The 25,914-nt window shown below is 38.4% G+C and overlaps 1 protein-coding gene across 3 annotated transcripts; it reads left to right on the top strand.

Annotated features, from left to right (window-relative positions):
* The first annotated feature begins 209 nt into the window (after positions 1-209).
* CHORDC1 (cysteine and histidine rich domain containing 1) lies at positions 210-19,401 on the top strand. Of its 3 annotated transcripts, XR_012672040.1 has the most exons (12): positions 245-571; positions 6,137-6,186; positions 8,223-8,279; positions 8,748-8,908; positions 9,499-9,599; positions 10,557-10,615; positions 11,683-11,753; positions 11,982-12,087; positions 13,810-13,929; positions 14,592-14,654; positions 15,014-15,110; positions 15,190-15,320. XR_012672040.1 is itself a non-coding variant. In XM_075140172.1 (11 exons), the coding sequence occupies exons 1-11, from the start codon at positions 508-510 to the stop codon at positions 15,331-15,333; spliced, it is 996 nt and encodes a 331-aa protein (XP_074996273.1). In that variant the 5' UTR covers positions 210-507; the 3' UTR covers positions 15,334-19,401. The 3 variants fall into 3 exon arrangements, 2 of the variants coding, with proteins under 2 accessions (XP_074996273.1, XP_074996274.1); XM_075140172.1 differs by lacking the exon at positions 15,014-15,110 and having other exon boundaries at positions 210-571; positions 15,190-19,401; XM_075140173.1 differs by lacking the exons at positions 14,592-14,654; positions 15,014-15,110 and having other exon boundaries at positions 15,190-19,401.
* Positions 19,402-25,914: the final 6,513 nt, after the last annotated feature.

The following is a 25,914-nucleotide window of genomic DNA, read 5'->3' on the forward strand; positions in this document are numbered from 1 at the left end:
GGCAATCCGCCTCCTTCTGCTGCAGCTGAAGGGCCTTCCAGAAATATTCTACCCCGGCGCCAGCCTTGCCGCGGGCGGCGAGGCCGCAGAGCCGCCCGACGACTGCGGCACTCGCCCTTCCCAGCGCCATCCCCAGCGCCATCCCTCCCCCGCCCCGCACAGCCCCGCCTCACTGCGCATGCGCGTCGCCACGCGCTCGCTTCCCACCCGCCTCGCCGTGCGCATGCGCCCGCGGCGTCCTGCCACCCGGCGCCTTCCTCCCCTTCCTCCGCCCGCACTGGCCACGGCTCCCGCGCCGGGCGGCGACGCCTGCGCAGTCGCGGCTGCCCGCTCTCCCCTTCCCCCGAAGCTTCGTGAAGATTCCGGCAGGCTGCGGCCGGCTCTTTCCGCTGCGGGAGCCGCCCCCGCCCCCCGGCGCTGCCCGGCTTCCGGCTGCCGCCTCCCGCTCCGCCGGGCTCTGCTCTCCCCAGCGGCGGGGCAGGAAGCGCCGCCGGCCGCTCCGCCGCCATGTCGTTGCTCTGCTACAACCGGGGCTGCGGCCAGCGCTTCGACCCTGAAACCAACACGGAGGGTAAGAGTGGCGGGGAAGGGCGGCGGAGAGGGAAGGGGGGCGCGGGGTGCCTCCCTCATTGCCCCCCCAGCTTTCGGTTTGGGGGAGGTGAAGGCGAGCCTCTCGGGAGGATTAAGGGGTGTCTTCAGGGAGGGTCTGAGGGGCGATCTAGGGTGCCCGGGGTGCCCGCCACGGTTACTGGAGCCACGTCGCGGTGCGGAGCTGTCACACAGGCCGCTGGGGACGGTCAGCACTGAGGGGCAGTGTGTGTGTGTGTGTGACCCTGCCGCCTTGGCACGGTGCTGGCCCCGGCTCGCTTCGCCCCCGGGAAACTCGTGTTTTTTCATGTGGTGCTTGCTGTCGCTTGAGGGGTGGAGGGGTGGTCCGGTGTGGTAAAATGATGCTGCAGGTTGCTCCGTTGCGGGCTTGGCGGCAGCTGGACAGCGAAACCTGCCCGGGCTGGAAGTTGTCCCTTCAGTGCGGAAGTGCGGGGCTGGCGGTGAGCCTGGCTTTAAGGTTTTTTTATAATAATAAAACTGTTCACTGCAGTGTGAGGCAAAAGAGGCAATAAGAAGCAGTTCTGTACGTTACTGTGATACATTCTAAAGGTGGAAGCTGGAGACCTTGAGCAATAGACGTTTTTCTTTTGAGGACCTCTGTGGGTGTTGCATACATAGAAGTTACCTTATCAACTACTGGTTTCTTTTTAATTATAGTATGTGGACTTGTAGCAGGTAATTAAATGTGCCTTATGATACATGTATGTCTGCTTTGCCAAGTGCTCTGAGCTCTTGTAGTGCTTCCCCTTTGTATACTGGGAATCCAGTACCTGGTGAAACATCTTTAAAGCACTATAATTTTAGGTTTTATAGTTCTACAGAGGCTGCAAAAGTGATCTGAGTTCTCGGCAGGCTTGCCCTCAACTGGTTTGTAAAGTAACTCTGTTACTAGTTCTAGAATGGCCTCTTTGCATTAGCTTAATTTTTAGTGACCCACAAGATTAGAAGTAGGCTGACATGTTCTAGCATGTGCATATTCTGTGATTAAGAATCATGGCATAAAGTGTGTTTATTTTTCTGAGCTAAGTATTTCCAAAGAGGGGTGGCATTTTGAGTAACACTCACTAATTGTTAGTAACAGAAAAAGCAGGCATAGTTGCAGAATGCTTCCACTCAATGACCTCTTCCAACACCACACCCGGTGCCCCTTTGCCCCAAAATCAAAGCAGATAGAGGTGTTTATATTAAAAATTCTCATTGGGGCTTCATAACCTGTTCTTGTTATTTTAATAACAGTTCTTTACCACGTGTTCCTGTGTTCATGCCAAACCCAATCTGGTTGGCATGGCCCTATGCTAATTGTGTGGTGCTTGGATTGGGGAAAACAACTTCTTGAGATAAAGTTTATTTCAGCAAATGGCTGGAACACTTACTGGAATTACTGTCCTAGACTAAGCAGTTCTAAAGGTAAACGTAGTTACTGATGGACCACTTCAGAAAACCAAGTTTGACATTTTCAGCAGAAGTAGAGCGATTATAACTTTTGGCATTCGTAAACTTCACCAAGGTCAATGGGATGATTCCTACTTAGGCATCTAAATCCATATTTAGCTGTGTATGGCTGTCAAGTTCAAATGTTTGTGTTTCAGAACTGTGTTTGGATTTAATTCTAAAATACCGTGGGGATTAGGGCTAGTACAGGTGTTAAACACCAAAATACTTATCCGTTTAATAAGTTTTGCATTGACACAATCTAATAATTAAGCTTAGGATCAGTATATTAATAGGAAATTTTCTTAAATGAAAACAAGTAGAAAATAAGGCCTGCTGGCCTCAAAACAATATTGGATCTTTCAGGTTTTTTGTCTACATTCAGCCTGCAATATAGATATTCCCATAGCAATGATTGATGTAAAAGGCCATTAATCTTCTCTTTAGAACCAGATGGCTAAAGTAATATATGCATGTGTTTTCTGTAGAAACTCTAATTGTTTCCAAACTATGAGCAAGTGGCAACTGGCTGACATGAAGGACTGTATGCTTCTTAAAGAGAGGCAGAAAAAACAGCCTGAGGGAAAGCATTAAAGGTATGTCTATGCAGTTGTGACTGAATACACAGTTATGAATTCATCCGTGGCGTGCCTAGCAAGGTACAAATTTCACATGCATTTTAGATATGTTATCTACTAGTTAATCCATACCGTTGAAGACTTGTACGACATCTGACAGTAGAAGGTAGAACTTAACTTCAAAAGTGGTAGCAGGTTTTTAATTTTTTTTTTTTAACCTGTGAATGACCATATGACTGTTTCTAGTCCATTTCAAGGCCAGATCAAATTTTGCTGCTAGAACAGTGGTATGAGGTAGTACATGCACGCTTTGGTTTAGGTTTGAAAGCAGTGCTGCTTAATAACAGTTGTAAAGTTGTGGTGTGCACAGATGAAAAGTGTATATGTTATATGTGTTTGTCTCAATTTCTTCACTGTATTGCAACATTTTTTGGTTTAGGCTGTAGTTTGGATCTTTCTTAATGCGGTTTAATTTGGTCCATTGCCAGAACAGAATCACGTACTTTTTTGTGCTTGTTTATACCCTTTTTCCTTAGATCAGACTTAGTGATGTTGCACCTGCAGGATAAACATGATCACAGACCTGATGAAAACTTATTTTATGTATTTCTGAGGTGGAGTGAATGAGAGATGGAGTTGCAAGAAATGGTAGCCTAGATTTTTTGAATCTGTGTGCTCAAAGTCAGCTTTCTTTAACCTTGTCTGATCCCCACAGTTCAAACTCTATTCCTGTAAAGTGCACCCTCTGATCCTCTGTCTTCCCCGTGGCTTTCTGTTTCTCAGGCTGAGCCTTTCTTTTCTCTGGGAACTATTTCTAAGCTCTTGCCATACCATGTTTGTCCTGTTTTCTATGTTTTTTTCCAACACTGTGAGAAGAAGTTCAGTGGAATTAGCTTCCTAGCTTTAGCAACCATTTGAAGGCATCAACTTCCCCAAGGTGCTGAATGAAGTTCATCAAGTTTAATGACCTTCCATTGCTTTGGGGCTGTAAAGCATAGCTTGCCAAGTATTAGAGTGTTTCCACAGGATAGCAGATCGGTTTGCAAGTTGTATATATACAGATGTCCCATTTAGTCCTCAAGAATTCAACACGATTCCATTGTAAATACCTATAAGTTTGGATGACCTGTACCATTTTCTACTTTGACATTTAACAAAAAGGCTAATAAAGTGCTTCAATGAATAAGCAAGGATGTAGCAGTAAGGTGACAGCAGTGAGTGCATTGTGAGGGTGGGACTGATTTGGGTATGAAATCAGCGTAAAAAAAAGAACCCACTAAACAACCTGAAAATTTGTGTTACTTGCATCTCCGAAAATGATCTGAGGGTGAGAGAAAATGCCTTGTTTTGAAAAGCCTTAAGTTTGTCCTGGTTAAGGAAAGGTATTAAAAGCAGTGGAGATGTGACTTGATTTTTTTCGGTGAAAAATGTAGAATAGCAACCAAAGGCTGGAAGTTGAACTCTGACAAATCAGAAATAGACATGCTTCTAACTGCTCAGGTGACTTTTGATGTGTGCTAGATTCCTGGTTTTTCCCACCTAGTCTGAGATGGGATATTTTTACAGATGTAAACTTCAATCAGGTAAGAGTTGTTGGGCTCAGTATGAGTGAAAATGAGGGACATTTTACTGTCCTGTGATACGCAGAATGGTCAGACTGCTTAGTGGGTAAGTCCCACTGCCTCTTTTTGAGGTACCGCAGAACTCCTTGTCTCAGCATTTTATGTTGTTGAACAAGCATGGCCCTCACCAGATAGCAGCAGAGAGTGGGCTGTCATTTGCTCCATGATGTACCTCCTGCAGAGAGGGGCTTTGGGAGGCAAGTAAAAAGGATTGGACTTGGCCAGATGGACGAATAGACGCTTGTCTGTGTCTGACTTGTGAGCTAGAGGATAGCCGTCCCTGAGTTAATTGATTGTAAGATAGTTTTGGTCTCTAAAAATGTTGCACTGACTAACAGCACCTCTCTCATTTAAACCCACGTGCTTGTGAGGGATTAGAAATATTAATCTACTTCTTCTGATTCAGAAATAGCCTTTGCTGCAAACAGAGCTTACTTTTACTACTGTGATGCTTATGATGACATACTTTCATACTTTTGGAAAAGAATAACCTCTATTTTTACTTTTATTTGATTTAACAGTGAAGTCCTGGCTTCTTTATACAAAATAACCACAGTTTATTTTTCTGTGAGGTTTACATTTACAAAAGCATTAGCTTTTCATCCTGAAGCTGAAGGAATTGGTAGAAGTTCATGGATATGTATGTAAGTCCAGCTGAAGGGCTAACATCTCAAAATATGTGCCTTTTGAGTTAAGGTGGGAACTGTCATCTTAAAGCAACATGTCTGTCAGACTGTATTAGTGCCTTAGCCTTAGGCACTGAATATAAAGCTGAAGAAAATGATACTAAGCAAGATTTCTGAAAAGTCTACATATTTATAAAAAATGAAAACAAAGTTATTTGTCTTTAAGCCCATTTAATATCTGTAGGCAGATTACTAATAAAGTTATTTATCACTTTTCTCTTTTGGCTTTTATTATGTAAGTTGTGATATTTTTCACTCTTCTGTTTTACAGGGGCTTATTATAAAAATTGTTACTGTTTGTGTCACTTTTAATTTTAACTCTTTCTAACAACAACAAAGATTTTGCTTTAAAGGCTAAAAGATAGATTGTGTTTCCCATTGCTTTTAGAGTCAGGTCATTAAAATATTATCCATGCAGTATATGTCAAAGAGAAGTTACATAATGAGAGCAATTATATTACACTTGAAAAAAATACATCTGTTAAGTAAAAAAGGAACAGTTGCTACAGAAAAAGCTATAGTGTTGATAAACATCTGTGAATATAAACAGGTCAGAAGCCTGTTTCAGCGTAGTGTTTGTACAGAACCTGTTAATAATTAATAGTATTGACATGTCTAAGTTGTGTATGTGGAAGACTGGCCTTTGGGTTCAAGTCCTTAAGTGACCTAGGGTACCACAGACAGTGAAAAAAGAACAAGCTAATTATCATGGATAAAATAATGAACTAAAGATTTGTGTTAAGAGAATTTTTTAACACATCAAGAGCTTCTAGATAGAAAGCCTTAATCAGGTGCAAATAGATGTATTTGGTGCTGTAAACTGGTATTTCATGTCTGTTGGGTGGCCATAAGGCCACCTTTTTTACTTCTGCTGAATTACCATTAAGGACTAATTATTGATGAAGGTAAGGGATGGTCCATAGAAAACTTACTTGCTCCATATGGAGTAGAAGTTTGTCTTAGATGCCTGCTTTCTGGTTTGTGTTGTATAATACAGAAGAAAAAATCTGAATTATTTAGGTTTAAAATATGCACTCAGAAAGCTTGTTCTGTGGAGTCTGTATTTTCCTTCATAATTCTGTGCACTTGGGGAAATAGGACAGCTCATGGCATACATGAATTGCAAGTGTGAAATTTTTTTTGGGTTTGTGATCAGATGAATAAGGATTCTTGGTATGCCTGAATATTAATAATAGTAATTTTCTTCTAGATTCATGCACGTATCATCCAGGTGTGCCAGTCTTTCATGATGCTCTCAAAGTAAGTATGCAACTAGCTTTTTAAGTCTTATCTTTTTTTCCATATATGTAAAACAGTATGCCTGTTTTCCTTCTTAATTCCAAATCTTTCAGTTGCTTTTCTAATTTCATGGGGATGTTAGAGCAACCCCATGAAATTAGAAAAGCACGCTTACTCAAACCTGAAGAAGAAATTAAAAACTGTACTCATACAGTCTAAATGCCCTGCAAGTCTGTATGACACATTTCCTATTGATTGACTTTAGGTGTCTCAATAGTTTAATTAGGTCCTCTGAATAGGTCTTCGGAGGCATTGAGAGGTGTCATACTCTTCCAGTCAATTAACCTGCTTGGAATTCAAACCAGCTGCTTGTGGTGTTATGTGGCTTATGAACTAATGTGTATGTGACATTTGCCTACTATAAAAAATAATTGTGTTCTGTTAATCTGACAAATGAGTATGTTGATTAAATTGGGACTGGTCGCCCATGCCTCTGATGCAGCTGTCCAGGATTCTTGGGCTACATCTTCAGTAGTGAATTAAATATACCTGTGACTGGTCTCCTGTGCTTAGGCCAACTGCGTAGTCCATATTCATTATATTAAACTATTTTCCTACTTCGGATCTACTGGATGCATCCGAAGTGCCTACAGGGAATTATCTGAGACACAACTGCCAAAACAGTACTGGAAATCATTCTAACAATTTAATAGTCTATGGCCAGAAATCTGGTGGCCAGAAATGGAGCCTGGCACTGTTTACTGTATTAATACAAATATAGCCTAAGTGACATTTCTTAAGACACCAAACTGCTATTTAACCAAGCTTTGGGGCAAGCATTTTTTCATGGTGTTTAGGAACTGCTTCTACTGTAAGTGCATCTTATCCCTGTCCCATGATGTGGTGTCTTTTGGGCTCACGGAAGTTTGTGCATATGTGCTGGGTAGTGTGTTTTCTGTGAGCTGTTGCTCATATTGGAGTACATGACTCCGGAATCGGCCACAGTGTGCCACTCACAAATTAGGACGGACAATATTAGATCAAATACAATACAGTTACTTAGACTACGGCAATTTATTTTGTACAAAATTATAGTTGTACTTATAACACAGTACCTAATTATAAAGACAGAAATTATACAGTTACCTCAAAAGATTGTGTTTACTCCCTCTTTCTCTTATATACGCACCGTTTCTAAAACAAGTACTAATTTCCTGCCTCTCCTTATCCTATCTCTTGGCCTAATTAAAAATTTATCATAATTTTGTATGGGTGGTTTTCTTCTTGCTATGAATTCTAGATGATCTAAGTGGGCAGGGGGAACCTTTTCTCTCCTTGACTGTGGAAATAGGTAATATTTTGAGGATATTTTAGAACCACCTACCTAAAACCCATTCTGTCACACTGCTTAAGCTCTCAAAGCGGTGGTGCATTTATTAGTCGAACTGTTGCCTTTAATAAGGTTCTTCGAGTTGTAAGATACATTATTCACAGTGGCAAGATAATTTTCTCTAAAATTGGATTTCTGGTTTAGGTAATAAAACATGTTCTTGATTGATGTAGTTGGATAGATGGCTATGCAAGGCAGATCTCCATCTTTGTGGTGGAAAATGAGCAGTTGAAAGACTTGACTAGTGCTCAAGGAAAGAAAAAATCCTCATCATTTTAGGAAAGGGGCCTGTACATTATGCCACAGGTGAGCCTAGTCTTAGGTATAGTATTTGTTTGTTTTGCTGACGTGTTACTTTATGAGATAAAGTAACATTTCTGTTTTCTGTCATACAGAGTTGGCACCTAACTTGTCATGGAAATATTGCTTCACGTTTACCGAACTGATTAAGGCAGCATGAGTGAACTAGAAATGGCAGCTGTAACAGGTTTCTCTGGCTTTTAAAAATGCACATGATGACAATATTATCCAAAGAAGGGAAGAAAATAATCTCTAAACATGATGTGCCACATCTTGTAAAGGAATATAATTAGTCTTTTGCTTTTTATAAGCTGTTGCCAAGTAAGGTAGTCATGCTTGTTTTGTTTTTATTCCAAAATGTTTATAGGGTTGGTCATGTTGTAAGAGAAGAACGACCGATTTTTCTGACTTCTTAAGTATTGTGGTATGTACTCATGATTATTTACAATTTTTATACTTGTCAAATGACAGTGATAAATATTAAATGGCACATGTGCTTACATGTTTAAAATTTGCGTACTTTTGTTAAAACTGTATTAATCTTGCATGCACTATTTTTCTTGATATAATGTTGAAGTTGAGTCTCATTTTCCAGCTTTACTGTTTATAATTAGTTCTATCAAAACCTATTTAGATGCTTGTTAACAATGAAGGAAGGTCAATATTTCTTGTTACTTTGCTTGATTACGGAAAGTATGCATTTTTCTTTAACATACGTCCAAATGAAGATATTTGCCACTTTAGTTGTAGGATTTCCTTTGCAGCCAATGTTTAGAGTGGGTTTGAAGGAGAAGATGGGGCTGAAGAAATAAATCGAAAAAACTTGTTGCAGTTTTTGATAATTTTTAATTGTGCGCACTGCATATATATAAACATATGCTTTCCATAATAGGGCTGTACAAAGGGTTTCCATAACAGTGAGAAACCTCCTGAGCCTGTTAAGCCAGAAGTCAAAACTACCTCTGAACGAAAGGAGCTAGCTGAACTGAAACCCAAATTTCAAGAACACATAATTCAGGCACCAAAACCATTGGAAACAATTAAAAGGCCAAGGTACAGTATACGAAACTAAGTTTTGCCAGATTTGTGGTCAGTTGGCCAAGTTAAAGCTTGTTTGGTTATTCAGTGTTACACATCTCATATAGTGCAAAAATTCCCAAATTAACTTTAAAAGAACTTGTGTTTGGTAGCATTGATGATGTTATCTTAAGCTTCAAAATGAGATAAAGGAATTCTGATTAGAACAAGGTAGTACTGGATCTCTCAGCATTTAGCTTCACAGGAAATAAAAATTGCAGTCTAAAGCCTCATAGCTTAGAATGCCACTAGCAGTTGTGTTTAATGTTTTAAACAGTCATAAAAATAATTTTAGGGTGCTTGTATTTAGATTCCTTAATGTCTCTGATTTATTTTTATTGTTGAGAGTATTTAGGATTTCCTGTTGAAGTCCAAGACTGCCTTCTAAATTTCTAGTCTGTTTTTCCATAAACAGTAAGAATTGGCATTTACAAATCTTGTTTGTTTATTGTTGTAAGGGAGGTTGGAAAGGAAGAACCTTATAGCAAGATTAAAATTTACTGCTTGGTTGTCTTCTGTAAATTATGTTTGATGAAGCTGACATGAATACATGGACATTTTTTTAGCCCAGATGAGCCAATGACAAATTTGCAGCTGAAAGTGTCAGCTTCCTTGAAGCAAGCACTAGATAAACTGAAACTGTCATCAGAAAACGAAGAGAAAAAAGGTAAGGATATAGGGAGGTTAAGTAGATATGTGACGCTAATTGTCACACAAATAAATGAAATGCTATTTTTTTGTTGTTGTTTCTGAAGTAATTGTTTCATGTAACTATGTTCTTGTTCTTAATAATTTGGGAAATACCTTCCAGGCTAGGGAATGATAATCAAAGTTTAAATGTGAACGATGTGGAGACTTGGGTGTTAGTGTATGTTCCCATTAAAATTATTTGAACTGCCTATTTTGTGAGATTTCCTGGTTAGAATGGACATGACGGGAACATCCATTTCTGAACATATAACTGAAAGAGTTTCCTAAGCAATGAACTCTGTTCCTATGTTATTGCAAACACGATGTCATATAAAACCTTTCATAAACTGATGAAATTCCTCTGAAGTCTTGTTGGTTCTCCCTGGTCTGTTTTTCTTCTTTTTTCTTTCCCACCATTTATTTGGAATTTGGTTTCAGAACTACACTGCTCCTTAAGAATCACTTTCTAATTTCAACCTACATTTGTGGCTATTTTATACTCTCTTGTTCTTGCGCCAAAACTGTCATTTAGCTCTTCTTTCTACTTGGTATTCAAATTCTTTCCTTGTGTGTATTTATAGACAGCAGTTGGAGCCTTTTACATTCTTTTACAAAACCAAACAAAATGAGTGATTGTTCTCTTCCCCTATGACTGTAATAATCCTCTTCATTTTTTTTTGCCCCACTTGAAACAGTGTAAAGGTATAGAACCTAGAATCTGATGCATAGGTAATGCAGCTTTTGGAATGTTTGCATAACTTCTGTTTCTTTGAACCTTTCTGGCAGACTTCAGTGCCAGGCAGAAAATAGACAGATTGAGAGGTTTTTTCCCCCTAATCTACTCCTTAGCTCATTCTAATTCTCAATAAAAGCAAAATATTTAGTACATTTTACAATTCAGTTGCTATTTTCTATAATATGATTCCGTTTACAGAGGAAGACAGTGATGAAATCAAGATTGGGACGGCATGTAAAAATGCAGGCTGTTCAAAAGTAAGTGTTTCAGTTCCACTCTTAAACCCAGCTGCTAAACTATTAAGTGTGCAGTTTTGTTCTCCTTTCTTGGGTGTTTTTGTGTGTGTTACAAATTGATTTAGAAATGGCACAGAGTCCATCAGGCTTAACGAATGCACATTTGATAACACACACTGATATGGACAAATGTGGGCTGTTTTGTAGGATGGATGCAGTAAGTCCAAGATTACTTTTTTTTAAGCCTGTCCTGAACTTCTAATTAGTAAGCTTGCCAAACCCATGATACTGACATGTTTCAACTTAAAATGTTAAATATAATATTGGTGAGAGGTGGCTTACTGATAACACTTGAATTGCTCTTGACAATCTGGGTATAGGTCAGAAGCATCTGCAGATCTTACCAATTAATGCTTCGTGCCAGAAGAATCCATAAAGAAAATGTTCTAATACTTCTAGTACCAAAATTAGTCTTTATATTACACGGCCATTTAAACTGAAAGTTTTTTACATTGACATCTTTGTGCTGTACAGAACAGGACAGTAGAATTTAAATAGGTATTTCACTGGACATCTGACAGATTTTGCATTTTCTACTGAAACTGGTGGGAGAAGAATTTATAGCAGTCTCTTGTTTGTGTTAGGAAGAACTGATACAATATTCAGTGGCAGAGTTGTATATTGTTTAATTTACTTCCTTTTGAGGATTCATGTGTTTTATCAATGATAATTTATTTTCAAGTTAAGTACTTGTTTTCTCTGAATATTCAGAGTATTTTTAAAGATAGATATCTCTGAGGATCTAAAGTGAGTTTTATGAGCATAGATGATGTCACCCTTGACCTACTCCATTGAACTAAGACAAAATACAGCTTGTTAGAAGGAGTGCCAGGGAACCTTTTGTGAATGAAGGTTGAATAGTTATTTTGAAAAGCTAGGGCAAGCCAGTAGATTTAGATTATGTACTCAAAAGCTTTGTAATACTTTGTTCAATGTTTCTCTTGTGGGTTGTGTTTTGTTTTGTTCTGCTTTTTCCTTTGGTCCACATCCTGTAACACTAATACACTTTAAATGCTTTGTTTTACTAGACGTACGAAGGACCACACAGCACGGAAGAAGTATGTATATACCATTCTGGTGTAGCTATATTCCATGAAGGGTTAGTATTCAGTTAACTTCAATTTTTTTAATTAGTCTTTTATGTGTTCCTGCTTTCTTTGTAGATGTTGCTTTGTTTGCATTCTGTATTTCTTCTTCAGTCAAAAATAGCAATGCTTGAAGAGGGTATGCTAAATTAACAGTGATATTGCATAAAGGAAAGATCTTAAGTACTCACAGTAAATAGTGTCCTAAATATTGTTTGTTAATTACTTTGCAAACTTTCAAGGATGAAGTATTGGAGCTGTTGTAAAAGAAAAACATCTGACTTCAATACATTTTTAGCTCAAGAAGGCTGCACAACAGGAACACATGTATGGACTAAAAAGGATGCAGTAAGTAGCATTAACGTTGCATTCTGTAGCTGGCCATTCGGGATTTTGAATACTCAAATGTAGTTAGTAGGTTGACTGAGTTATTACTGTAGTCAAGCTGTTACAGATCACTACCTCTGAAATAATACAGAGGATATTATGCACAGCATGACAACAGAGAAATGGAGTTTGAAGTAATCTGTGGTAGAAGTATAGTTGTAATAGAGTACAACTTTTCTTTTTAGTGATATGTATAGTATTACTGTTTTATAGTAAAAGTGTATTTGGCAAATTCATAAAAAAAATACCGGTCTTTTCTGCTTTGTTAGTTAAGAAAGTCTATGGTATTCTAAATAGAATATATTCCTTATATATTTCTTTAAAATAAGATCATTAGAAGTCTTTCCTCCCCCAAAAACCCTGAAGAGAGCAGCCATATGTGTTCTGTAGTAAAATAACTGTACTTCCAGTTTCATTAAGAGTAGTTGAGTTGTTGTTTAGATAGGGATGGCAGGCAGATAAGGTCGATGAGGTTCCATGGGTGGGGATGGAAGGGTCTCTTTCTGTCTAATTTGTATTCTGTTTACAGGTCTGAATATTTTTCTGATCTGAATCTATTTCAGTGTTTTGGTTTGGCTATCAGTATAACAAATACAGAGAGAGCATCTGTTTAGTTTGTAGGTATTTCATTGCAGTGTTGGGGACAAACTGCAGAATTACAAAGTGAAAAATATTTCCATTCAAGGTTTAAAAAGATTCTTAGAGAATATTATAGAACGTAATAATGGAACTGAACACTTACTTCAAAAACATTAGCTGGTCACATGCTGGGTGCAGGTGAACACAAAATTCTTGTAATGAATATATTGTCTATTGCTGAGGTGAAATGGGTTGATACTGCAAACATCAGTAACATTTAACAGAAGGAAATAAAGGCATATTATAGAAAGTGTAGTTCTGTTACCTCGTTCTATAACAGTTACTTCACAAGTCCTTTATTTTGAGTCATGGAATTGCTGCTTGCTTTGAAGATTTATGTTTGTGTTTAAGAAGTATTTTCAGATACAGAAAGGAGGGATTAAATAAAAAAAGCTGAAGTTGTGAGCCTAAAACAGGAGAGTATTCTTGTAAAGAATTTACCCAGAGATTAAGAAACTATGTGTATATTAAATGTGTCTATATTGAGATAATAGGCTTCTAGCTAACGGCTTTTTTTACTTTACCTTTTTGTTGTTATTTTTGTTTTTTTAACTGTTTATTTTTCCTGCATCAGAGAACAGAGGGTAATATTCAATAATATTTTGCAGTAATATGAAAGTTTCTTAGAGTCATGGCTTTCTTTTTCTTTGATCGGTTCCTTTCTGCTACCTGCTGCATAACTGTAGTCTTGGAAAGGAAGTTAATCCAAGAAGTAACTTTTTTATTTGGTTGTTTGTTTTGGGATTTTTAAAATTTTTTATTTTTTTCTATCACAATGTCACATTTTCTTACTGTAGTCTCTGTCATATTCTCAAGTATTGGTTTTCTCACTTCTAATGTTTGTCAGGGACCAGTAGCTGAAATAGTTAGTAAAAAAAGATGTAAGTGGAGTCTTGCAATCTCCTGTGAACATGCAATATAGTCCTTTATTAGCTATGTCTGTTGGCTATTAAAATAGTCCTGGGGTTTTATCCTGATTAATCTTGTAAAAATACTCCTGAATGCAATTTTAAGTCTTTTTTTCGTAACTTTTTCCTTATATAGGGAAAGAAAGTAGTTCCATGCAGGCATGATTGGCATCAGACTGGAGGAGAAGTGACTATTTCTGTATATGCTAAAAACTCTGTTCCTGATCTGAGCTACGTAGAAGCAAATAGCACAATGGTGAGTGTCTACCTTAAGATGTAATTCTTTTTTTAATTCTTACAGCAGCTTGAAGTTAGATAAATCTGTCTTCTGCTTTATTTACAAGGCAGAGGTAGAATAGCATAAGAATGTTTTTTGAGTAATGGCTTTTTCTTGGCATCTGTGTTTGTTCAAGTATGTATAGCTTTTTTTTTCCCTCTTCTGTTTGGACATCTGTACTTTAATGGGTTTTTTTTTAAAACTGCAATATAATATGTCAAAAAAATCTTTAATTTGACTTCCGCAATTAAAATCCGAGTGTGATGGATTTGCATCACCATATGTGTAAATGATTACAGTTTCATAATTTCATGGTATTTGGCTTAATGTAATTTAATACAGTTCTTCACGGTATGCAGTTTCACAGCTACTAATATTAAACAAGTGTTAAAATGCTTCTCTGAAGTCTTAATCATGCATGTGGAGAAAATGATACAGCTTCCAGGATGTATATATGGCCACTATTGACTATGATACTGTATCAGAATCTTTTAGAATAGATTTTCATTTCTGTGTCTGAGGGACAATTTGATCACTTTGCTTATTGTAGAATCTGAGTCCTAATGTGATATATTTTGCTTAAACATACTTGTGTATGCTTTATTAGCCTGACAAAATGTTCTGTTGTTTTTCCTGTTAAGTTAAATATCCATATTGTATTTGAAGGAGAAAAGGAATTTCATCACAGTGTGAAATTATGGGGAGTAAGTATAAGAATAATTTTTCTATTTAAAAAAAAAAACAAAACACAACAAAACACAACCCCTCAGCTTCCTCTCTTTCAAAACAGTTTGGTTTTCCTCTTTACCCTGCTTATTGAAAGAAATTCAGTTGCATGTCATTCAGTAATCCACATTTAAATCTGAATCTAATGCCCCAAGTGATCAGGTGTGACATCATAGTTGATGCTGCTTTGAGCAGAAGGTGACCTCCTGAGGTCCTTTCTATCCCAATTTGTCCTAAGATCCCAACACCATGATAGTGGTGTTGCAGAAACCCTTGACACTATGTAATTGCATGCTTATGTATCTGTTAGACCAATATATATGTAACATATGCACAGGCATGTGTTCATGGCTTGGGAGTGGGAGAAGGTTGACTTTTCCAGATAACAGAGGGAACTCCATCTACCTAAACATCTACTGAAATTTAGTGATAAGGTACTCTTCCTAATTTAATTCCCAAATATCTAGCAGTCTATTTCTTAAATTGAAGTGTGAAATATGTTTTCTGTTCTAGGTAATCGATGTAAAGAGGAGTTATGTGAACATGACGGCTACAAAGATTGAGCTGACTATGAGAAAAGCAGAGCCCCTATTATGGGCAAGTCTTGAATTACCGGTATCTAACACACAACAAAAAAAAGAGAATTCAGATCAATAATGATTCCAAGAGACATGTTATTTCCCATTATGAAGTGGTGACTTGCTACTGTAATCAAATATTTAACTTTTATATAGATTCTTTTTTTTTATGCTAGATCACATGTTCCATTCTACAAAGAAATTAGATGTACAGTAAATGGGGGTGTAAACTTGAAGGGTAACAGCTCTTTCTGCTCTTGCTCCCATGGGTATATTTATTCTAGTTGGAGTGTCTCCATGAGGATTTAGAGTAAAAGAGCTATTGTCCTTTGCTTACAACCTTACCTACCATGCACTGACTATCCCAATAGATGTGTTCTCAGTCCATTGCGTGTGTTAATTTTTCAGGTGTTCAGTTTAGACTGGATCTACTGGGTAGCACGTGTTAAATTCAGCACTGTTTGTTATGAAGCATACAGTAATACAGATACAAAAATCTTGAGTTTATGAAGTGATTAACATGCAATTCCACATCTAGAATAAAAAGGTACATAAACACAAATATGAAAGAACACTTGTAGACTTGCATTTTTGTCTTCTGAAACTAAGGTTTGTTTCAATACCTGTTGGCTGTGGAGGGATGGAATAAAAGGTATTTTGCTAAGGATTTCAGTACTTGCTGACTCTTGCCGTCTTTCATGTATAAAAGTAGGAGATCAGATTAAAATAAAAACAAAGTTGGCAAGGGGATTTTTTTTTTTTTACCCCTGTACCTTTGGTATTTGAATTGTTAAATATAAAAGTGAATGGACAGTGAAGTGGCTGAATAACTTAGCATCTCGGCTCTGGAGAACATACAAACAACAGACTATTGTAAAATTACCAAGGTGCTGTATATATTTGACAGCATGTTGATGTATATTCTGTCCTATTCTGCAACATTCAAAATTATGAATCTTTTTTCAAAGTAGGTGGATATGTGTAGTAGGAGAAGCCAGTACACACTGTAGGTGTCTCAGGAAAATTATTTCCATGTAGATATGCATAGCTCTTGTTTCTGAGGATGGTAATCTAAGAACTAAATTTATCTACAGGACAAATCTTAGGAGAAACAAACAACAAGCTTTAAAATGTCTGTCTCAAATCATAATTGTTCCTTTGAATTAAAATATGTTAAAAATATTATTTATTTTGAACAGCATAAGTAAAACACTGTAATTAGAAATCAAGACCTTATTTTTGTTTTCAGTTCTCCATCAGTAAAGATTTGTGGCTGAAAACAGGATAGTTTTAAAGATGTGACTTTTATCCAAGCAGCAACACATGCAGTAACGTTGCTTTCTCTTTCTGCTTGAAATAGTTTCTTAATTTTGGGTTGCAGCTGAAAGAAAAACAATGTTTTCATATATAAGTCATACAAAATGTACACCACTATTTATTGTGCCAAAACTTATATATGTAAACAAGCAGTCTTGTGGACTGTTTAAATGTGTGGATGCTCATCTGCTTACCTTGGCAGACCTGGAATAACGCCAAGAGAAACACAGGACTTGGTAAAGGCATTCTGAAGTTAAATACGGATTTCTAAAAATCTTACTGGTTTCCAACAGGTATAATTCGACTTGAACTCAGAGTTCTGTCTCTAGCAGTACTTGGAATCCTACTTCATGCTGAAAATAGTAGGAAATACCTTACCAAAGAAACGATCCCCAGACACCAAGAAAGTAACACCAGTGCTGTATATATGGAATTTGTTTTGGTGCTTCTTTATCTTCATTTCAAGATCCTGTTTCCTCATTGACTTGAAGGGAGAGTGGCTGCTTCCTCCTTTGGGCCCCTATTAAAAGTTCCAACTCTAAGTTCTGCCTAAAAGAGTCTATTAACCTTTAATAATGCCGCCTGTTTTTTTTTTAAATAAATTTGAAAATGTCAGGTGCTATGAAGTGTTAGGGTACAATTACAAAAATGTCCTCTAAAAATTGAACAGCTGTTCCCTGATGTGTTCTGAACCAACAAGTGGAGCTCTTATTAGTATAACACTGAGAACAATCACTTCAGTGGATGAAAAATTCTAGATAGCTGTAGCTACTAGCGTGCCATCTGTGTTTTTGTATGCAGAACTCTGAACTTGGACAGCAAAAGGAGCAGTGTTTAAATGCCAGGATAAAGTTCTTATTTAACAAGCAAGTTCAAACGTGTGTCTATCCATATGGATATATAAATACCCTAAATATCTTATGTTAAAAAAATGTGGAAAACATATTTTCAATTTATTTCCGTCCTCACATGCAGTAGGCTTACATCATGTAAAATCCATTTTAAAGAATTGCAAGGGAAATGGAATTTCTTGGGAAAACAGAATTTCTGTTTTTAAGCAAGTCATATTCTCCCTTAGTATACTAAACGCAAACGGAGAGAAATGTGGGTGAATGGACCTTCTGCTGTTAATGCTGCAGGCTTTGGGACCCCGTAACTATTTGTTACACTCTGTCAGACTATGTTCTGTTGGTAGCTGAGTCAACTTGGCCATAAGTAGAAGAAAGCTCCTGTAAAAATGGTCCTCAGTTTTGCGTTTGCTTTTTATTCATTCCTCCTACTCTTTTCCTGTTGTTCATACTTTCAGCACAAAATTAAAGATACTTCAGGAGTTCCATAATGACTTTCCCCATCAGTGGCAATAAAACCACTTCTAAAATTCACCTGTTTAAAAAAGTAAGTAAACAAAAAAAAAACCCAAACCAGCTTTGATCAGGCAAGAAGGTATAGGTTTTACAAATAATAGCCTAGTTTTCTATGGCCTGTGATGTTTTTCAAAATAAAAGGATAAACTTTCAGATGATATAGACTGCCATAAGTCTCTTGTTTAACTGCATTCTTAGCAGCTTTTTATAACCATATGTCTGCATCCATCATCAAGCTGCAAAAGCTGTATCGCTTACTGAATTCGAGTGTTTTGAGCAGTTGCTCAGAACAGGCTTCAACACACCAATGTTTGATCCTGGTATTTCATGAAATGACATCTTGACTATTTCAGTGGAATATTGGTTTGGCTGTAACTTTTATTAGTAAATGTGTAGAGAAGGTGAAACCAACTGCAGTGTACCAAACCAATCACAGTACTTTCTCAAAAGCAAGATTTGAAAACTAAGCTAAGCGATTTTTTGATCACATAGGCTTTCACATGTCTAATAATAGTGAAACTAAATTGCAAACAAGTATGTACTGGAATACTTGCTGTTAAATTTACCATTTTTTTCATGTTTTCAGAAGTTGTGCTGTATTTAACAAGTTGGTTAATTTGATACAGTCTAGCTATATTTTTATAATTAGTGAGTCTTTAAAAGCTGTAGTGTGTTTCAGTATGGGTTTACATGTTATACATGTAGACAGCGTATTACATGTCTCAGAACTGACTGTCCAGGTGCATATAAAACTTTTCCTTCACAATCTCTTTTCAATATGAAAAATTGCGTGGGTATACAAGTTTGTGACAGAAATCTTAATCTTTTCCCTCATGCATAAGCCCATTTTCCTACCTATTATATCCTACATATTTCCTACATGTTGTATCTGTAACAACATCTCTTGGAGTTGGAATGTATTTTTAATGTTAATATACTGTTAAGCACTGGGCTGTTCAGCTACTCTGACTCCTACGTTTTACGTGGCACTGATGTAACTTGACAAAAAAAAACTTCCATTGGCTGATCTTCTGGAACATGTACATTATCAAGTCACCATTTCAGTAGTTTAGGGACTAGTTTTGCTAGGAATTTTGCCTTGAAAAAATCTACTTATTCTATGGAATGATGCATTTTTTGCTTGAAATGGCATGAGTATTGATTAAATACTGTACCTGTTAATCATTGGTCTTTCCCTATTGCTACTAAAATATTTTTTATCTCCGTTCAGGAACGAGATCCTTTTTAAAGTAATGAGTTATGTGTCTGGAACACTGTTTTAAGATGGTAATAATTTTGCCATTATAAGAGTCTTGAATTACAGTTGAAGGGGGGAGATGTCTTTTTGCATGGTTGTTTGATTCTGCTCATTCATAAAACTTATATGCAGAAATTAATCTCATGTCTTCATGCTCCAGTTTTTTTCTAAATGTATTCAATAAAATTCTTATTACAGGCTGGTTGCATTTGGGGTTTTTTTGACTTCTTTTGTTATGTGAGAGAACTTCCCTTTAGATTCGCAACACAGCTGTGAAAAGAAAATGTAAGTGGGCATTTTCCACAGGTCAGTCTATATAGGAGGGAGACTGTGTGGCAAAGTGGTTTTTTCCCACCCCTTGGTTTGTTTCTTTGCCTGTTGGTTTCTAACACACCAGCCCAGTCAAGACACGTAAGTTTTGCAGCAATTTGAGTGAGTGTGGCTACTCAGATGGGGGCCTGTCTCATTCACAGAAATTGTTCTGTCCAAGAATTTTGAGCTGTCACAAACTTACTGGAACTGCAATAATTCCAAATACAATGTTTGGACTGTTGCCAAGAATGCGGAAGGTACTATAGCTCTGCTGCTTTTTTTCTATTTTCTTGGTTTCTTGGAAAAAGGAAGAAGATACCTGTCAAAACCTCTGGTATTCCCACAATGGAGAGAAAAAGCATTCACCTCTTGGGCCCTGAAATTTTCAGTGGTAATAAAAACTTTGTGTTTTCTCAAAGTTTGGGTAGGTGTTTTAAGCAAAGATAACCAAGATACTGTCACAGACATTATAAACTAATCCACAGTTACTGTGCCAAATGCTTGTTAGTGAAGCAAATTCAGTTTCTCTGAGTTTGTCTGCAAAGTGAAGGGTAGGTGTTGGGGAGGTAGGATGTTAGCAGTAAGGAGGGTGGGTGGGCAAAGAGTACGGTCCTTAAGACTTCTCTGTAGGCAGCACAGATTTCAACCCATGTTCATAAAGTCAACATTTTTGTGTTCAACTTCTGAACGTTTTGTTTTCCTGACACAATGTTGGCATGAACAGGAATGAAGAAGTACTGTACGTGACCGCTGTCAACTACATATCTGTAGTCAGTCCTGTGAGCCCAAAAGGAAGGGGGCTGTAGGAACAGGTACCTGCAGCCTGGAGGTACGTGAAATGCGTCAGTGTGTTTTTCTTTAGCTTGATAGATCAACCTATATGATGACTGAGTCTGGCTATCCAGAAAGTGTGCAGGTTTTTTTGCAGCCGGTGCGCTTCTGTGTGAGAAGGAAGCATCCTCTTGAATAAAATAGTTTTGTTACCTACTGGAAACAAGTATTTAAAAAATTAGTTCCCTGTTAAATATTAATAAAAGCAGTATTGCAACAAAAGTCATTCCAAGCTAGCTGGAGGCAGAGCTGTTACCTTACAACCATCTATGAAATATTTTTAGTCCAGAAACCTTGTTCTCTGAAATGTGTTTTAAATTTATGATAAATATTGATACTGCAATATTACTGCTGAATTCAGTGCTTGGGAGAAAATTAACCTAATGTGCTTCTATTCTAATATGCTTAGCCTAATTTGTTCTTCCTTTATTGAAAATCAGACTCGTGTATAAGAGGCAGAGGTGATACTGTGTGCGCTTCTAGACCCCAAGGGACTTAATTTTTCTTTTAAGGGAACACCTTATAATCAAGTTATATTGTTGTATATATAAACATTAACCCAAACTTTAAATGTTCTGCCTTCATCTGTGAAAGCAGTTAACGTTTAGAGTGTCTACTCATGAACAAAACCTGCAACAAAAGCATTCGGTTCAGAATTATTCTTTAATTGTAGCTCTGCAAATCGGAAGCCTGTTAGCACCTCTGTTATAAATTTTTTACTTCAGTGGATTTATAACTTAAAAGGGATGCTGATGCTTTCTAAGAGCAGGTAACGGCTGTAAAGGAGATAAAGCTGGTAAAATGAACGGAGAATATTAAAATGTAGTTGAAAATAAATTCTTAAGAGAAAGGTTATCACAATATAGAAGGTAGAAATGTGAAATAGTTCATAGAAAACATGCTAAGACTGAAGGTTAATACAAAGCAACAACTCCAACTGTGAATGAGCCAAAGCACTGAAACTTTTCAAATCGCAGTGTTTTATAATTTTTTCCTGTATCTTTATAAAGGTTCACCTTGGTGCTATGTGCTATGTGAGCACAGTGGCATTGCTCAGCGTTTCTTCTTTTGCTGTTTTTTCTCCTCAACAATATTTTACTTTAGGACGCAGAAAATTAAGTTTATTGCATTTATTATTTAACCATTATATTGACGCACGTTGCCTGAAGCCTGCAGTCTAGTTGGGACTTGTACAATGAGAAGTGGCCAAAAACTGCAATGTGGTTGAGAGGCAGTACCAAAATGTTGAGCGCACAATTCTTAAACTAAAGCATGTGTCATTTTAATGAGTTTTTGCATTTCACAGTTTTATCATATAATGCACATATATTTATCTTAAACTGTCCCATAGGGGTACTTAAGTAAACATAACTTTTCAAGGGTGTATTGCAAGCTGCCGTGTTTTGTGTCCTCATTTTGCCTCCATACACTGTAGGTATTCTTACTGAAATTGTAACTATAGTTGTCTGCAGAACAAGCAGTAGCCGTGAGAGAGCTGCCAGAGCTTCTCCGTATTCTGGTAATTACGTTTTGGTACAAAAGAGAGTATAATATTGCCTGAGAGGCAAGTGCTGAGGCACTTGGATCCTATATAAATATCTAGTCCTCAGGCAGGTTATCATTTATCAGACTGCAGATGACAAGAATGATTGATATTCGCAAAACCAAAGTCCAATCAGGCTGAATTATTTAAACTGGTATGGTTTGAAAATGTAGAAGGAAAAGCTAGGTCCGTTTCATCCATTTCTCAGATTTGCCAGGACTAGATGCTACGTATGTATACGACTATATATAAGTAGCTGTCCTTAACGATTGTTCTTTCAAAACTTGGATCTCCCCCAAGTAGTCCCCGAGTGCCGATCTCTGCTGACAGCTCGATAAATACCGTGCTGCCACGGCTCGCAGCAGGGCTCGAGCTTTGTTCCAGCTCTGCAGGGTCTCGGCACTTGCCAGGCTTGCGTTGTCTGAACTTTCCTTCGCCTGCCTGGAGCTTTGTTTTAGCTTGTTTGGCTGTTACACGTTTGCTCATGACCAGGTGGCTATTGCCTTACTTGTTTTACCTTTGTTTCTCCTTTTATAGTTGTATGGTATAACCATATTTTTTACATGGATACTAGTAACAAGCAGTTTTTCTGTGCAGAACAACATATTTATGATTCTAGCATCACGTCGCAGAGGAATACAAGCCTGACGCAAGCAGGGGCCTTGAAAACTGGGGTGTGGGATGTGGTGTAGAGGACCATGGGCCTGGGACGATTAGCGAAGGGGCACAGGATGATAGTGGAGACGCCAGGAAGATAAACAGCTTATTATCATTTTAATTGCTTTGGTATTGAAAGGTTTGTCTGTAATAGTATTCTTTGTTTTTTCTTTTTCTGTAATAAATAGAGACTGAATGTTCTTTGATCACACAGTTAAGATTTCAAGTATACTAACAATGAACTTGTCTTTACTTACAAAGTGTGTTTCTTTCTGCCCGTAATGAGACAGGCAGGGAGCTCGCGTTTTACTCCTCTGCCGTGGCAATGGGCGACGCTACGCGAGTGCCCACACGTCTGCCAGGCTGGGTGCCGGGATAGTTCTGTCCGAGCTGCGGGCTGAAGACGGTGTTTTAGTGCAGGCAGGAGGTGCCAGGGCACGGCAGGCTCGGGTGGAAAGAGTGCGGAAACATGGCTTGGGAGACGGAGAGAGCCGAGGAAGCAAAAGCAGCGTTTCAGGAGGGGGGTGTTGGTTCCAGGAATGTCTGAAGAGACGAGTGATCTCAGAGGGAGCTAAGTCAGTGCTCAGTGTTCGCAGCGGACCGCGTTTCCCCAGCCTGGTGCCCTACTGCTTACGGGTTACGTGAGGGCGTGTTGTCGCAACAGTCGCTGCGTCCAGCAACTGTGGCTTGAGTTTCCTTCTAAAAACACGGCCAAGTTTGGAGGTAATGTGGATGGCAGCATCAGGAATGCGTCAGCAGCTTTCTGTCAGCAAGCTAGCAACGCACATCTGGGGAAGGTGCCATGCAAACATAGCAAGTCTATTCTTATCTGATACCCTCCTGTGAAATGCTTTTCCCATTATCGCCTCTCCTGTTCTCTCCCTTTATGGAAGGTTGTAACGTCTTTGCAGTTTACTTGAACCAGGTCCAGCCCCTCCTGCACGAGGTGCCTACCAAACCAGTACCCCTCCATTCTTTGAGCTCCCCGACCTCATCCGGAAAATGGCTGTGCCTTACAGATTGGGTTGAAGAATAACTAGTAGATTTTCTTGGATGGGGAAGAAAACATTTAAAGGTGTAGGATCCATCAGGACAAATACTGTGTTGACACTGACAGGAGCTGCCTTGACTTCACAGGTTATAACTGGCACAAGTTATATATATATATATATATACGTGCAGAAGAAATCCATGGGGGACACAGTTCCTAAACTGTTTAGGCTTTCTAAGTTCCTCCTGCTGACGCTGATTAACAGAAGTAACTGCTGAACTTGACTTAGAGCTCAACTTTAATACATCATAGACTTGCAGCTAAATTACAGGGTTAAACAGTAGCCACTCTTGCTTGATTGGAGTTGCTTTTAGTCCCAGTGGTGTAATGGAAGCAGTCTTTTGTGATAAAAAAAGGCTGCTCACTAAATTCGGCTCCTACTGGTCTCTCTAGGGATAATTTCTGTGTAGCAGGTGTTGCTCAGTGAGGAACGCAGCGCTTTGGTTCAGCTCAGAAGAAAACAGCGTAGCAGAAGCAAAATTTCTGTATTTCATTTAATTAGTGGTGTTTTCTCTGCTTTGCCACAGGGAAGTCCATGATGTTCACCATCATTCAGCTCTCTTAATGGCGCTCTTAACTGTATGTTAAAAATTTCACGAATGAAAGTAGAGGAATTTAGAGCAAGAGAGAGAAAAAACAGGCCATGCTGAGTATATCCCATTCCTACCAGCTGCAGAGAGGAGGTCCCTGGCTGCTTTTGATGCTGTATCACCTGGAGATTCCAGCTCTGCCTCCTTGAGGGTTTCTACAGCATTGCCTGGGAGGTGCAGAAAGTCCTCAGTGACTTTCAGATTCAGTCAGGATCTTCCAGAATCTCATCCTGCCGCTGTTTTCCTTAGGAATAACGTGGGGTCACTGCAGTGGCTCTTCTCTGCAGATGCTGCACATCACCTCTTACCCTCTGAATGACACCACTGCAGGATAAACTCTTTCTGCACTCAAGCAATTTTGTTTTTTTAAAAAGACCCGTGATTGACATATTTAATCCTTATCTTGGTTTAAAGAGGAGAACAAGCAACCTTTTAAAGATACATTTATTAATTTTCATGGGTTTCAATCAAGCGTACACAAATAGAGGACCACCAGCAGCACTTAAGGGGCTGTCTATTCAGTGGAAAGCGCTATGATGAGAGTGCAAAGTACTGTCTTTCCCAATAATCTCTCCATGGCAAATGCTTAAAGCAAGGAATGAAGCAGGTATCTTTTAATCCCTTCATGCATACATACGCTTTAATTCCCAGGTGCCTTAGGGCCTTCTGCATGAAATGTTGCATCTGGATCATTAGGCATGAGTACTCCTTGCATGCATCTGATCCCTTTTTAACCCATTTCACCTTTCACAGGCTTCTACAGCAATGAGCTTCACCATATAATCACAAGTGGTGTGAGTAATCCCTTCGTTTCAAACCTGCTGCCTGGTATTTTGTTAGGCAGCATGGACAGGAGCAGCAATAGTTCCTCCACACAAGGAAAGGGTTTCAGGTGACTGAGGACTGCTGGCCAGGTGTTCAGGTCCTCTTCTGTTGCAAAATACTATGCAGTCCACAGAGTTCACATTCTCTTGGCCCTTATGAATATGTAGAGATTATTTTATAGGTTATCTATAGAAGAAGGACAGAATAATAGAAATTGGGTCTGTGGAAAAGTCAGCATACAGCATCGGTGCTGATTGTGATCATCTGCTTAATGGGCTGATTGACTGCTGTAGGACCTTTCTCTTGCAATGTCTTTTCCTTAATAGATACACTGAGATACACTGTTTTATTTTTATGACTGTTTTAAAAGAATGCAATTTTAGATCAGCTGAAGCAATTTAAAAGTTTGATCTCGACTTGACAAATTGCTTTGGCTGAACCAAAAAAATGGACAAGTCCAAATGCCCTGGGCTAACACCTGACCTGTGTAGTTACTGAGAAGATTTGTGAGACTTCTTCAGCTGGTGTACTTGTACTTCAGTCATCAGGATACTGGGATAGGGCAATTTTAATTTCTTTGCTCCACAAAGGCAGTCCCTTGATGCATGAGTCAACTTTGGGAAGGGTTGCTAAATTACAGGGTGTTGAGAGAAGCACTGGCATCACTTAATCCCAAACACTTAATCTTCAAAGGTTTTGAATTAGTTTGAGTTTTCATTAAGCTTAAGATCTGCAGAGCATTTTTTAGGTGGTTCTATTTCTATTTATTGATCGATTGAAAAACACAGCAGAATAACTATTATAAATTACTACCATTTTTGGTGCAAATGAATGAGTGTTGTAACTGGATTGTGTTTATCACTTACCCAGTGATAAACAGCCAACAGACCCAGGTGGCTCTAAAACTAAACA

This window comes from Calonectris borealis, chromosome 1, assembly GCF_964195595.1.
Source record: "Calonectris borealis chromosome 1, bCalBor7.hap1.2, whole genome shotgun sequence".
NCBI lineage: Eukaryota > Metazoa > Chordata > Aves > Procellariiformes > Procellariidae > Calonectris > Calonectris borealis.